Here is a 14943-nt window from a genome sequence, read left to right as displayed (position 1 = left end):
AGCACTTCCTCCTGGTCTCCCATGTGGGTGCAGGGCCCAAGAACTTGGGCCATCCTCCACTGCCTTCCCAGGCCACAGCCGAGAGCTGGACTGGAATAGGAGCAACTGGGTCAGAACCGGCACCCCAACTGGGACTGTCACCTGGAATACCAGTGCCGCAGGTGGAGGATTAGCCTAGTGAGCCATGGCGCCAGCCTACATACTATCTCTTCAACAGGCAGGCCCCAGGGTTGTTCAGAAGATAACTGTCAGAAAAAGAAAATCTGAGAAGGCAAATACTTCACAAATTGTCTATTTCTGGGGCTGGTTCTATGACACAGCAGGTAAAGACACCGCCTGCAGTGCCAGCATCTCATATGGGTGTCAGTTCATGACTCAGCTGCTCCACCTCTGATCCAGCTCTTTGCTACAGCCTGGGAAAACAGTAGAAGATGGCCCAAGTCCTTTGGCCCCTGCTCCCTTGTGGGAGACCTGAAAGAAGCTCCTGGTTCATATCTTTGGATCTACACAGCTCCAGCCATTGCAGCCATCTGGGGAGTGAACCTGCAGTTCGAAGACCTCTCTTTCTCTCTCTCTCTCTCTCTCTCTTTTCTCTGCCTCTCCTTCTCTCTTTGTGCAACTCTTTCATATAAATAAATATTTTTAACAAATTGTCTATTTCTATCACATTTACTGGTATCTCATGGGGTAAATCAAGTGAAATAGTGAAATTCAGGGTCTTTTTTTAAAAAGATTTATTTATTTATTTGAAAGAGTTACACACAGAGAGAGGAAGAGGCAGAGAGAGATACAGAGCTCTTCCATCTGCTGGTTCACTCCCCACTTGGCTGCAATGGCCAGAGTTGTGCCAATCTGAAGCCAGGATCCAGGAGCTTCTTCTGGGTCTTACACATGGGTACAGGGGCCCAAGGACTTGGGCCATCTTCTACTGCTTTCCCAGGCCATAGCAGAAAGCTGGATCAGAAGTGGGGCAGCTGCGAATCAAACCAGTGCCTATATGGGATGCCAGTCTGCAGGTGGCAGTTTTACCCGCTAGGCCACAGTGCCAGCCCCAATCCAGGGTTTTGTGAAGGGATGAATACAGGGAAAGGTGCTACTTGGAATCATTACTGGTAAAGTGCACTGCATTAAATATACATTATGTGTATTTGTTAACTTTCTTTAGTATAAACTTTAATAACAACATGTTTATCTCTGATAACCTTATTCATTTGAACACTCAACTTTTCTTTTTACTTTCACATTATTATTTTATAAAATTTGTAGATAATGCTTTCGTTAAACCAATGATAACTTCTGTTTAATCTCTGCCACTTAATATAGGTGGGTGCATTTTCCTATGTATTTTTATTTTTACAGGTTTATTCCTCCACAGTGAGGCTGATGTTTTCTTGGTTAATGTATTTATTATTATTTATTCATTATATTATATCCTTTTTTTCCCACTGTTCAGTGCAGAAGGAAACCAGAGTTTTTTTTTTTTTTTTAAGATTTCATTTATTTATTGAAAGAGTTGCAGAGAAAGTCTTCTATCTGCTGGCTCACCCTCCAAATTACTGCAAAGGCCAGAGCTCAGCCGATCCAAAGCCAAGACCCAAGAGCTTCTGGGTCTCCCATGCAGGTGCAGTGGCCCAAGGACTTGGACCATGTTCCACTGCTTTCTCAGGACATAGCAGAAAGCTAGATTGTATGTTGAGCAGGCAGGACTCGAACCAGAACCCATATGGAATGCTGGCACTGAAGGCAGCAGCTTTACCCATTATGCCACAGTGTTGGCCTCCCGAGTTTTCTTTGAACTCCTGCCATTCACCTTCTCTCCCAGGTATGATTCTGGGTCCTCCACATGTTTCTAAAAGGAAAGAAAATTAATATATCACCTGTAAGTTTTTTTTTTTAATTATTCCCCAGCTTGTCAGTACTCATTTTAGGTGTTTAATGCTAGTTTATTTATTTATTTTTTTAGATTTTTTATTTATTTGAACATCAGAGTTACAGAGAGGCAGAGGGGGAGAGGGAGAGAGGGTCTTCCATCTGCTGGTTCACTCCCCAGTTTGCCACAATGGCCGGAGTTGCACTGGTCCAAAGCTAGAAGTGAAGAGCTGCTTCTGGGTCTCCCACATGGGTTCAGGGGCCCAAGGACTTAGGCCATCTTCTACTGAATTCCCAGGCCATAGCAGAGAGCTGGATTGGAAGTGAAGCCACTGGGACTTGAACTGGCACCAATATGGGATGCCAGCACTGAAGGCAGTTGCTTTACCTGCTAGCCACAGTGCCAGTCCCAGTATACTAGTTAATTAAAATGGAAAATATGGGGCCGGCTCTGTGGCTCAGTGGGTTAATGCCCTGGTCTAAAGCATCGACTTCCCATATGGGCACCGGTTTGAGACCCGGCTGCTCCACTTCTGTTCCAGCTCTCTACTATGGCCTGGGAAAACAGTGGAAGATGGCCCAGGTCCTTGGGCCCCTGAACCCATGTGGGAGACCCAGAAGAAGCTCCTGGTTCCTGGCTTCAGATTGGAGCAGTTCCAGCCATTGCAGCCAATTGGGGACTGAACCAGCAGATGGAAGACCTCTCTCTCTGCCTCTCCTCTCTCTGTGTAACTCTGACTTTCAAATAAATAAATAAATCTTTAAAAAATTTTAAAGTAGAAAAATAAACATAAAATTTGTTATCACAGAATATACAGAAATGAATTATGAATTTGGCATGATTATGAAACATTACTGTCATCTATAATAATGCAGTTTGGTCTCTTGTCTTTCTGTTGCTATAGCAAAATATATATTTGTTACATGAATTGAGTTGAAACTAAGCACAATATGCTACATTTTTGGGGTCGTGTCTGAAACATTCTACACATAGATGATGTACTGAACAGTGTTTTAGTGCTACCTATGAAGTAAACACTTAGCATTCTGCAAGAGGAAGAGTTACCTAGTGCTAGAACACAAATCAGTTAAGTTTGTTTTCAAATTGTTAGAGTAATGGAGTTCTTAATACCTTTGAGAAGTTGAATTGGATTCTGGAATAGGATAAGGAATGTGTGGAGAAAAGAATCTACTGGAGGCTCATTTATTTTTTTTTAAGATTATTTATTTGAAAGGTGGACTTGCAGAGATTGGGAGAGACAGGGAGACAAAAGGATATATCTTCTATCTAGTGTTCATTCCCCAAATGCCCACAATGGCTGGGACTGGGCCAGACCAAAGCCAGGAGCGTGGGACTCCATGGGTCTCCCACATTGGTGGAAGGGTCCAAATACTCAGGCCATTTTCACTGCTCTTTCAATCAGATTAGCAGGGAACTAGATTGGAAGTGGAGCAGCAAGGAGTCAAGTCCTCTGTTTACATGGGATGCCAGCATTGATGGTGGAGGCTTAGCCTGCTGGATCACAATTCTGGTGACTATTGCAAGTTCTGAAACAAATCTCTAAGCATTTTTCTCAGTGAGTCACAAATGCAGATTGTACTGCAGACATTCCCAGGTTCTCTTTTTGGGCAAATAATTCCATTGCTTTCATTTAATTATGTATAATGTCATTTCAAATGTTTATCATTTGAATGTTTTGGGCAAGTATTTCCATTGCTTTCACTTTAATTAGGTATAATGTTATTTCAATTGTTTATCATTAGAATAATCATAGACAAGGGCAAAAGCTAATTTGTATTCTTTGTCTTACCTGTATTTTCTCTCTTACTTAAAAATATTTATTAGCTTGATAGAGAAAAAAGTTGATGGACTGAGAGATAGAGAGCTTTGACACATTAATTCACTTCCTAGATAACCATACCAAACAGGTGGGGCAGGACTGAAGCCAGGATTGAGGAATGGAATCTAGGCCTCCTTCATTGGTGACATCACCATTGCTTCCCCAGGTTTGCATTATCTGGGAGCTAGAAACTACAGCTGGCATTGGAAGTCATGGACACTCTGAGGTGGCATCATAAACAACACTAAGCTAAATGTCTGCCCTGTCTTTTAATATATTTTTTCTCTGACATATTGGAAATGATATGCATGGTGTTTTCCTGGAAATTGTTTTCTGTTCATTCCCATCATAGTTTCACTGATGGTTTCTTGCCTTTTTTTCTCAATGCTTCTACATACTTCTCCTTAACATTGCCCAGTCAAGAGTCAGTATTGCCCCTCTTCTAGCCTGCTGTGCAATTCCCTTTGAATGATGTGGCATTTGTGATTTGAGCCTCCTGTTTCCCTCTAGGTTGGGCATTTCTCACAGCCTGTAGATCATGGGTTTGACTCTGTTGAATGCTCCGTGTGGCTTTCTAAACACTCCACAAGTCTAATGTGAAACCATATCCTTCCTTTTTTCCTTCATATCCATACACAACTGTCAGTGTTTATTTTGTGATAGAGTTAACATGTTGACTGGAAGTGTATTATTATAGGTGATGACAGCATTTGAAGACCTGGCTGTGTACTTTACGTGGGAGGAATGGCAGAACATGAACAATGCTCAGAAGATCCTGTACAGAGATGTGATGCTGGAGACCTACAGCAACCTGTTCTCCTTGGGTGAGTGACACCCATCACATGCCCAGTGATAACATTTTCTTGCTATTTGACAAATAAGGGAACACTTTATAATGTTTAATATTGGGCAGGATTAGAATTTGAGTCCATGAATAATCTGAATATCTACCATCTAACAAAAGATTCAAATTGGAACATTTGTTGCATAGCTCCTGAACCAAGCTGTAGTCCTTTAAATAACCCAAGATAGTGAGTTTACAAAGTCTTACTTTGTTTCCATTAATAGGGCACTGCATTACCAAACCTGACTTGATCTTCAAGTTGGAGCGAGGAGAAGAGCCATGGATGATGGATGAATGCTTGAATCAGAGCCTTTCAGGTCAGTCTGCACATAAGAGACAGGGAGGCCAAGGCAGAGTGTGTAGATGTTGACTTTTTCTCAAGCCTTACTCCTGATGACAGCTGGTTTTGTGCATCAGACACAGGCATTTAGAGATACCAGTATCTTTCTAACTTTTGTTCTTAGTGAAGATGTCCTTTGATTAAAAAAAAAATCCAGTCATTTTCTGATGTTACTAAGGCTTTTGTCTAGGTTTGATACATTCCCCCAATTCTAACTTGTCCTTCTCTACACTTTCATACCTTTTCCTTCATGCACTTATTAGTTCCTTCAGTACTTGTTAATTAGGCAACATACAGAAACTTATTTTATTTTAACATTAATTTTTTTTTTGACAGGCAGAGTGGACAGTGAGAGAGAGAGAGACAGAGAGAAAGGTCTTCCTTTTGCCATTGGTTCACCCTCCAATGGCCACCGTGGCCGGTGTGCTGTGGCTGGCACACCGTGCTGATCCAAAGCCAGGAGCCAGGTGCTTCTCCTGGTCTCCCATGCAGGTGCAGGGCCCAAGGACCTGGGCCATCCTCCACTGCACTCCTGGGCCACAGCAGAGAGCTGGCCTGGAAGAGGGGTAACCGGAACAAAATCTGACACCCCGACCAGGACTAGAACCTGGTGTGCCGGTGCCGCAGGCAGAGGATTAGCCTATTGAGCTGCCACACCAGCCTGTTTCTGGTTTTTTTTTAAAGATTTATTTATTTATTTATTTGAAAGTCAGAGAGAGAGAAGAAGGAGAAGCAGAGAGAGAAAGAGAGGTCTTCCATCCACTGGTTCACTTCCCAATTGGCTGTCATGGCTGGAGCTGTACTGATCTGAAGCTAGGAGCCAGGAGCTTCTCCCAGGTCTCCCATATGGGTACAGGGGTCCAAGGACTTGGGCCATCTTCTACTGCTTTCCCAGGCCATAGCAGAGTGCTGGATCAGAAGTGGAGCAGCTAGGACTTGAACTGGTGGCCATAAGTGATGTTGGCACTGCAGGTGGTGGCTTTACCTGCTATGCCACAACGCTGGCCCTCAGAAATTTGTTTCTAACACATTGCTCAGATTGAGTTCCCACTCATGATTTTGCCCAGGCATAGAACTTACTCAGGACTGAATCAATAAATGTGAACTCTCTCTTTCTTAGTCTCTTTCTTTTTTTTCCTCTGTGCTTCTAAAATAAATAGAAAATTATAGTCTGTTGGAAACATTTGAGGAGTGAGCCTACAGTTGGCAAACCTCTATTTCAGTCTGTCTTTATCTCTCATTCTGTCTCTCTGACTCTCAGGTAAGTAAATAAGTAAATGCTAAAAGATGGTCATGTGGCTGGTGCTGTGGCACAGTGAATTAACACCCTAGCCTGAAGCATCAGCATCCCATAAGGACACCAGTTCAGGACCCAGTTGCTCCACTTCCGATCCAGCTCTCAGCTATGGCTTGGGAAAGCAGTAAAAGTCCTTGGACCCCTGTACCCAAGGGAGACCCAGAAGCAGCTCCTGGCTCCTGGCTTCAGATCAGCACAGTTCTGGCCATTGTGGCCAATTGGGGAGTGAACCATTGGATCAAGACCTTACTCTCTTTGCCTCTCCTCTCTCTGTGTAACTCTGACTTTCAAATAAATAAATAAATCTTTAAAAATAAAAGATGGTCATGAGTAAGCCTCTGTGCTGTGACATCAGAAATTATGAAGCTAGGAATGACACTGTGGTACAGTGTGCTAAAGCTCCAGCCTGCAACACTAGCATTGCATATGGGTGCCAGTTCAAGTCCCAGCTGGTCCCCTTCTAATCCAGCTCTCTGCTAATGCACCTGCAGAAGGAGCAGAGGTTGGCCCAAGTCTTTGGACCCCTGTACCCGTGTGGGAGATAAGAAAGACACTCCTGGCTCCTAACTTCACTTTGGCCCAGCACTGGTTGTTGTGCCCATATGGGGAGTGAACCAGCAGATGGAAGACTTCTCTCTGTCTCTCTCTCTATAATTCTAGCTTTCAAATAAAGTAAATCTTTGAAAAAAAGGAAATCCTAAACTAAGCATGAACTTATATAAAACATGAAAATAAGTGATCCTAGACTCACCAAGAAAGGAATGAGATTTTGAGACCCAAGGTCAAGTAGCCTCGTGGCGTTATGTTGAGTGGCTCAGATTTCTTTAAGGGTGGAGTTTGAAGTATGATTTCTCTCCTATTTTTCAGTATCATTGAAAAATAAACAAACAAAAAGATAAGGAAAGCATAGGAAATGAAGCTTTCAGTGAAAATAGGAGGCAACTGATCAAAAGTCTCCAGAAATTCAAATTATCACACAGGAATGCTTCTAGAAAGACTTTAGAGGAGGTAACCAGCACTGATGATTTCAGAATGAGTTAGAAAACACTTTTCAAAGAAGATGAGCACATCCCGGTTTGCAGAAATAAATTCTTCAAACTGACTGGGAGCATTTAACTAAAGTGGTATATTGGGAATTTTCTGTACCTGTTGTACTTCTGAGAAGCTGAAGGTGTTGGGTGTCCTTAGGAATTTGGGGAAGCTGTCATAGAGTAGAGACAAAGTCATTTTTCATTTGAAAAATCCCACAAATGATGTTTACCTAGGAAGACTGAGCATGAGACACTCATAGATTCAAATCCTACTCCTTAAATGTTGTCCTGCTTAAAGTACAGGCACATTTCACTCTTCTCCACCTGCAAGTAAATGATCAGTAAAACTTTTTCATGTTTATGGTTGAGATATCAGAGAAGCAAAAAGCACACAATTTTTATAAAAATAAACTGGAGAAAAAGCACAGGGAAAAAAATGGTTGCTAGGAAGTGGGTGAATATTTTTATTAAATATTTGCCCATTCTTTAAAATATTTTATAGTTATTTCATCTTTGTGAAAGGCAGAGTGATAGTGAGAGAAGAGAGAGAGAGAAAGAGGTCCTCTATTAGCTCACTTCCCAGATGCCTGCAACACTTAGGTCTAACTAGTCTGAAGCCAAAACTCAAGAATCCCTCTAGTCTTCCCTAGTTTCTCACAGGTTCCCAGGCACATGAACCATTATCTGGTTCCTTCCAGTTTACATAGGCAGAGAGCTGTACTGAAAGCAGAGTAGCCAGGGCTCAAACTGACACTGTTTTGAGATGCAGGCATCCCACACATCATAGCACAAAAGTCATTCTACCATCCTTGACAAATTTCCATAGTAAAAAGGATCATGTTTGAACATTGGGAAACCTTATGGTATATTAATGTATTAAGGAGAAAAACCATATAATGGTCACAAATAAGTACCTCATACTGATTTTGTGAACATCTTATGCCACTTGGATAACAAGTAACTTCATTCTCTTTACATGAGTATGCCAGGAGAAACAGTTACATGTGATTCAGTGACATGATTGCTTTTTTCTCATTTCAGTGGTCATGAAAAGGGATGACCTGATTAGGATCAACCAGGAAAGTCAGGACAAAAATCTGAATCAGAATTTTATGAAAAATAACAAGACATCAGCTCTCAAGAGAATTGAATTAAGAAAAACACTTAGTTTAAATTCAAGCCATGTTCCAACACTGATTATTAAAAAGGGAATCTATTCAGGATTGAAGCCTGAGGAATGCAATAAATGTCACACTGTGTATCCCCCCAGTGGGCCTGATCAACTACAGGCTGGAGAGAAATTTGATAACACTAAGATACCTGGAAAATCTCTCCAGTTCTGTGAGCCTCTTAGTCAGCTTGACAATATTCACATGATGAAGCAGACATTTGGACCCACTGGACAAGAAAAAGTCTTCACAAGAAAGATGTTCTTTAAATCTGAGAGGGTTCATATGGCAGCAAACTGTAATAAGTCAACTGTCACTTTTGGAAAAGCAACGCAAATAGAAAAAGCTATCCATGAAAATTCTAGCCTCAATATGCATCAACAAACTCACACAAGAAAGAAATTTTATAAGTACATTATGTATGTTGAACCTGTCATTCACCAGTCACATCTTGCAGTAAACCAGAGACTAAATACAAGGGAAAAACTTTACACATGTAAGCTTTATGGAAAATCACTCAGTTTTAATTCACCTTCTGAATGTAATGACTGTGGAAAAGCCTTTGGACAAAAGTCAGTCCTCAGGAAACAACAGAAAGTTCACAGAGGGGAGAAACCTCATGAATGTAGTGACTGTGGAAAAGCCTTTACACAAAAGTCATACCTCAGAAACCATCAGCGAATTCACACAGGAGAGAAACTTCATAAATGCCTTCACTGTGGAAAAGGCTTTCTGTGGAAGTCAGCCCTCCTCATACATCAGCGAATTCACACAGGGGAGAAACCTCATAAATGTAATGACTGTGGAAAAGCCTTTGGACGAAAGTCACACCTCATCATACACCAACGAATTCACACAGGGGAGAAACCTCATACATGTAATGACTGTGGAAAAGCCTTTGGACACAAGTCAGGCCTCAGGAAACATCAGCAAATTCACACAGGAGAGAAACCTCATAAATGTAATGACTGTGGAAAAGCATTTGGACAAAAGTCACACCTCATAAACCATCAGCAAATTCACACAGGGGAGAAACCTCATAAATGTAATGACTGTGGAAAAGCCTTTGGACAAAATTCACACCTCATCATACACCAACGAATTCACACAGGGGAGAAACCTCATACATGTAATGACTGTGGAAAAGCCTTTGGAACAAAGTCAGGCCTCATCATCCACCAGCAAATTCACACAGGGGAGAAACCTCATAAATGCAATGACTGTGGAAGAGCCTTTGGAAAAAAGTCAAACCTCCTCATACATCAGGGAATTCACACAGGGCAGAAACCTCATAAATGTAATGACTGTGGAAAAGCCTTTGCACAAAATTCACACCTCATCATACACCAACGAATTCACACAGGGGAGAAACCTCATAAATGTAATGACTGTGGAAAAGCCTTTGGACGAAAGTCAGACCTCATCATACACCAGCAAATTCACACAGGGGAGAAACCTCATACATGTAATGACTGTGGAAGAGCCTTTGGAAAAAAATCAAACCTCCTCATACACCAGCAAATTCACACAGGGGAGAAACCTCATAAATGTAATGACTGTGGAAAAGCCTTTGGACACAAGTCAGGCCTCAGGAAACATCAGCGAATTCACACCGGAGAGAAACCTCATAAATGTAATGACTGTGGAAAAGCCTTTGGAACAAAGTCAATCCTCATCATACACCAGCAAATTCACACAGGGGAGAAACCTCATAAATGTAATGACTGTGGAAAAGCCTTTGGACACAAGTCAGGCCTCAGGAAACATCAGCGAATTCACACCGGAGAGAAACCTCATAAATGTAATGACTGTGGAAAAGCCTTTGGAACAAAGTCACACCTCATAAACCATCAGCGAATTCACACAGGGGAGAAACCTCATAAATGTAATGACTGTGGAAAAGCCTTTGGAACAAAGTCAAACCTCATAATACACCACCGTATTCACACAGGGGAGAAACCTCATAAATGTAATGACTGTGGAAAAGCCTTTGGACGAAAGTCAGACCTCATCATCCACCAGCAAATTCACACAGGGGAGAAACCTCATAAATGTAATGACTGTGGAAAAGCCTTTGGAACAAAGTCAGCCCTCCTCATACATCAGCGAATTCACACAGGGGAGAAACCTCATAAATGTAATGACTGTGGAAAAGCCTTTGGACGAAAGTCAGACCTCATCATCCACCAGCAAATTCACACAGGGGAGAAACCTCATAAATGTAATGACTGTGGAAAAGCCTTTGGACAAAAGTCAATCCTCATCATACACCAGCAAATTCACACAGGACAGAAACCTCATAAATGTAATGACTGTGGAAAAGGCTTTGGACACAAGTCAGGCCTCAGGAAACATCAGCGAATTCACACAGGGCAGAAACCTCATAAATGTAATGACTGTGGAAAAGCCTTTGGACGAAAGTCAATCCTCATCATACACCAGCAAATTCACACAGGGGAGAAACCTCATAAATGCAATGACTGTGGAAAAGCCTTTGGACACAAGTCAGGCCTCAGGAAACATCAGCGAATTCACACCGGAGAGAAACCTCATAAATGTAATGACTGTGGAAAAGCCTTTGGAACAAAGTCACACCTCATAAACCATCAGCGAATTCACACAGGGGAGAAACCTCATAAATGTAATGACTGTGGAAAAGCCTTTGGAACAAAGTCAAACCTCATAATACACCACCGTATTCACACAGGGGAGAAACCTCATAAATGTAATGACTGTGGAAAAGCCTTTGGACGAAAGTCAGACCTCATCATCCACCAGCAAATTCACACAGGGGAGAAACCTCATAAATGTAATGACTGTGGAAAAGCCTTTGGAACAAAGTCAGCCCTCCTCATACATCAGCGAATTCACACAGGGCAAAAACCTCATAAATGTAATGACTGTGGAAAAGCCTTTGGACGAAAGTCACACCTCATCATCCACCAGCAAATTCACACAGGGGAGAAACCTCATAAATGTAATGACTGTGGAAAAGCCTTTGGACAGAAGTCAGGCCTCAGGAAACATCAGCGAATTCACACCGGAGAGAAACCTCATAGATGTAATGACTGTGGAAAAGCCTTTGGAACAAAGTCAAACCTCATAATACATCACTGAATTCACACAGGGGAGAAACCTCATAAATGTAATGACTGTGGAAAAGCCTTTGGACGAAAGTCAGACCTCATCATCCACCAGCAAATTCACACCGGAGAGAAACCTCATAAATGTAATGACTGTGGAAAAGCCTTTGGAAAAAAGTCAGCCCTCCTCATACATCAGTGAATTCACACAGGGCAGAAACCTCATAAATGTAATGACTGTGGAAAAGCCTTTGGCCATAAGTTAGGACTCATGATACATCAGCGAATTCACACAGGGGAGAAACCTTATGAATGTAATGACTGTGGAAAAGCCTTTGGACAAAAGACAAACCTCATATCACAGCAGAGAATTCACACAGGGTATAAAACTCATGATTGTAATAACTGTGGAGAGCAATTAGCCGTAAGTCAACCTTCATCATGCATCAGAGAATTCACACAGGGCAGAAACCTTATGAATGTAATGACTGGAAAAGCCTTTGGACAAAAGTCACACCTCATAATGCACCAGAGAATGCACACAGTATTGAAACTTCATGAGTGTAATGACTGGAAAAACTTAAGTTCCAACTCCAAATGCATCAGAGGATTCACACAGGGAAATAACCTTATAAATGTAATGACTGCAGAAAAGCCTTTTTCTATAAGTTATACTCGTATCAAAACAGTTCACACAGGGCAGAAACCTTGTGAATCTAATAAGTGTGGAAAAGCCTTTATAAATCATATGTTATAAATCATAGCTCATATCACACCACAGAATTCACACCAGGGAGAGACTTCATGAATGCAATGACTTTAGAAAAGCCCTTGGCAATAAGTCACATGTCAGAATGCATCAGAAAATGCACATGAAGAGAAACCTTTTGGACATAATGACTTGGAAAGCTTTTCCCCATAATTCAGCCCTCATTGCACATCATCTAATTCATATGGGGGAAAACACTTTGGATATAATGCATATGGAAAAGCCTTTATCCATAAGTAACACCTCATAAAACATCAGAATTCACTTGGGGGAGAAACCTTATGAATGGAATGAATGTTGGAAAACTCTGCCAAAATCACACAATATAACATCAGAGAGTTTATTACATGGTGGAAATCTTGTAATAAATGTGGGAAAGCCTTTTGTCAGAAGGAATACCTCATAACATGTAGATCAAACAAGGGAGAGAACCTAAGAATATAATGAATGTGAAGGACTTTTTGCAAAATCAACATAACCATGTGACAGAGCCTTTTGCTGCAAATTACATCCTATACAATAGGCACTCCCATAAGGAAGAAAGGTTGAGACCAGCGCTGTGGCACAGTAGGTTAAAGCCCTGGCCTGAAATGCTGGCATACCATGTGGGCACTGGTTTTAGTCCCAGTTGCTTCTCTTCTGATCCAGCTCTCTGCTATGGCCTGGGAAAGCAGTAGAAGATGGCCCTGCACCCATGTGGGAGACCCAGAAGAAGCTCCTGACTCCTGGCTTTGGATCCCTTCAGCTCCAGCCATTGCATCCATCTGGGGAGTGAATTAGCAGATGGAAGACCTCTTTCTGCTTCTCTGTCTCTAACTCTGTCTTTCAAATAAATAACGTAAATTGTTAAAAAAATGAAGACGTTCAGAAATATTATTAGTGTGACAAAAAGCCATTTGTCAGAAATGGCATTATACATCAGAAAATTCACACAAGGGGTTTCTTAGGAGTGTAATGAATGTGGAAGTATATTTTCATAGAATTCTGCCTTGCATAAATATGCAACTCAAAAAAAGGTGATATCCTTCAAGTGCAATAGACCTCAAAAAACCATAGCCAGAAATTAAACATCAGGCCGGCGCTGTGGAGCAATAGGTTAATCCTCCACCTGCTATACTGGCATCCCATATGGGTGCGAGTTCTAGTCCCAGCTGCCCCTCTTCAATCCAGCTCTCTACTGTGGCCTGGGAAAGTAGTAGAAGACAGCCCAATTGCTTGGGCCTCTGCACCCACACAGAAGACCAGGAAGAAGCACCTGGCTCCTGGCTTCAGATCAGTGCAGCTCTGGCCACTGTGGCCATTTGAGGAGTGAACCAACAGAAGGAAGACTTTTATCTCTGTCTCTCTCACTGTCTGTAACTCTACCTGTCAAATAAATAAAAATCTTTAAAAAAAAAGAAATTAAACATCAACTAACACCAGAGAATTCATACAGTAAAATGTCAATTTAATGAATGTGAAAAAAATTTTCTGCCAGTAATCAATTCACATGAAGAGACTCTGAAATGAGAAAACATACATGCATAGAAAAGTCATGTACCATACGTCACCTCTCAATGGTTACCTGACAACTCACAGAAAGAAAAAATCCTATTGTGGGGAGCAACTCGGACTAGACTAAGTTACTGGAATTAAGACTTATTCTATGCATCTGCTCTCCCACAATATGGCGCTGGGAGAGGAGTAAACAACTTTTACACAGCTGCCTCCAGTTCGACCAATAACCTGCAGGAGCTGATCCTGCTCCTGATTGGAGGAGAGCAGTGTACTCGGCTTGTGGGTAGCAGAGTTGGGATTGGTGGAAGAGGACTATAAAGGAGGAGAGAGACAACATGCACTGGGAACATCCGGATAACATCTGAGCAGCCCCCAAGAGAGCTGGTCGGCGGTGTGCCACTCCCCTGCGGAAGTGGGGAAAGTGGCAGGGGGAACCGCCCCTCCACGGAGGTGGAGGGGTCGGCAGTCCACCCTGGAAGGACCAGCAGCAAACCCGGGAAGGGCCGAGCAGACAAAAGAACAGCGCAGGGTCCTGTGTTGTTCCTCCGGGAATGGGGGAGTGACATCCTATGACTGTATTGTAATGGGAAATACCTTTATTATTAGGCAAACTTCCCCAAAACATAGCAAGATTGCAGAGAGAAGTCCCTGAAATATAATTTGTTTGGAAGAATTCTTTGGTGGAATCACACCTTAGTGAGTATTGGGCAGTTTTCATGATGAATTGTGATAGAGAGTGGTTAACCGTTCTTCAGAAATTTTTCTCTTATTCAACCTGAACTTTTGGTTTCTCATTATTCTGAGTGTGATCAGGTATATGAACTGAACTGTGCTCTCTTGTGTAAATTTTGTTAATAAATATTTAAAAGTTGAGTAAGTTATTTCTACAGTTATTTGGAATACCATCTTCATCATTTACAAAGTTATTTGTTTTATAGCTGCTTTTTTGGCCACCCAGGATTCTTTCCCCACATTATTGTAGTGCAAACCAGTGATGTGACCATAGGCATATCAAGTGACACATGTTCCAGCCATAATAGTGTACCCTGGCTCTGGATAATAAGTGTTGTGTGCAACACAAGGGAATGAGTGTGTGGTGACCTATATACCCATGAGAAATTTCAACTTTATCTGTGTGCACATCTGGATTAGACTCCACTACCCAAGGTCTATTTGAATATGCAAGTAGATGTTGCCACACAC

The 14943-nt window shown here is 41.9% G+C and overlaps 1 protein-coding gene across 1 annotated transcript in view; it reads left to right on the top strand.

Moving 5' to 3' along the window:
- LOC149122899 (uncharacterized) overlaps positions 1–14604 on the top strand; it is a 54248-nt gene extending 39644 nt beyond the window's left edge. The window contains exons 2-4 of the mRNA XM_089312506.1: positions 4408–4534; positions 4779–4871; positions 8264–14604. Of these exons, the coding sequence (XP_089168632.1) occupies positions 4411–4534; positions 4779–4871; positions 8264–11508 (3462 nt within the window). The 5' untranslated portion in view covers positions 4408–4410 and the 3' untranslated portion in view covers positions 11509–14604. The remainder of the gene's footprint in view (positions 1–4407; positions 4535–4778; positions 4872–8263) is intronic.
- Positions 14605–14943: the final 339 nt, after the last annotated feature.

The sequence above is a fragment of the Oryctolagus cuniculus genome, chromosome 13 (genome assembly GCF_051225735.1).
Source record: "Oryctolagus cuniculus isolate XC-2025 breed Fujian yellow rabbit chromosome 13, ASM5122573v1, whole genome shotgun sequence".
Taxonomy (NCBI): domain Eukaryota; kingdom Metazoa; phylum Chordata; class Mammalia; order Lagomorpha; family Leporidae; genus Oryctolagus; species Oryctolagus cuniculus.
The sequence above is the reverse complement of the archived record's forward strand: the minus strand, read 5'-3'. Positions and strand labels throughout refer to the sequence as shown.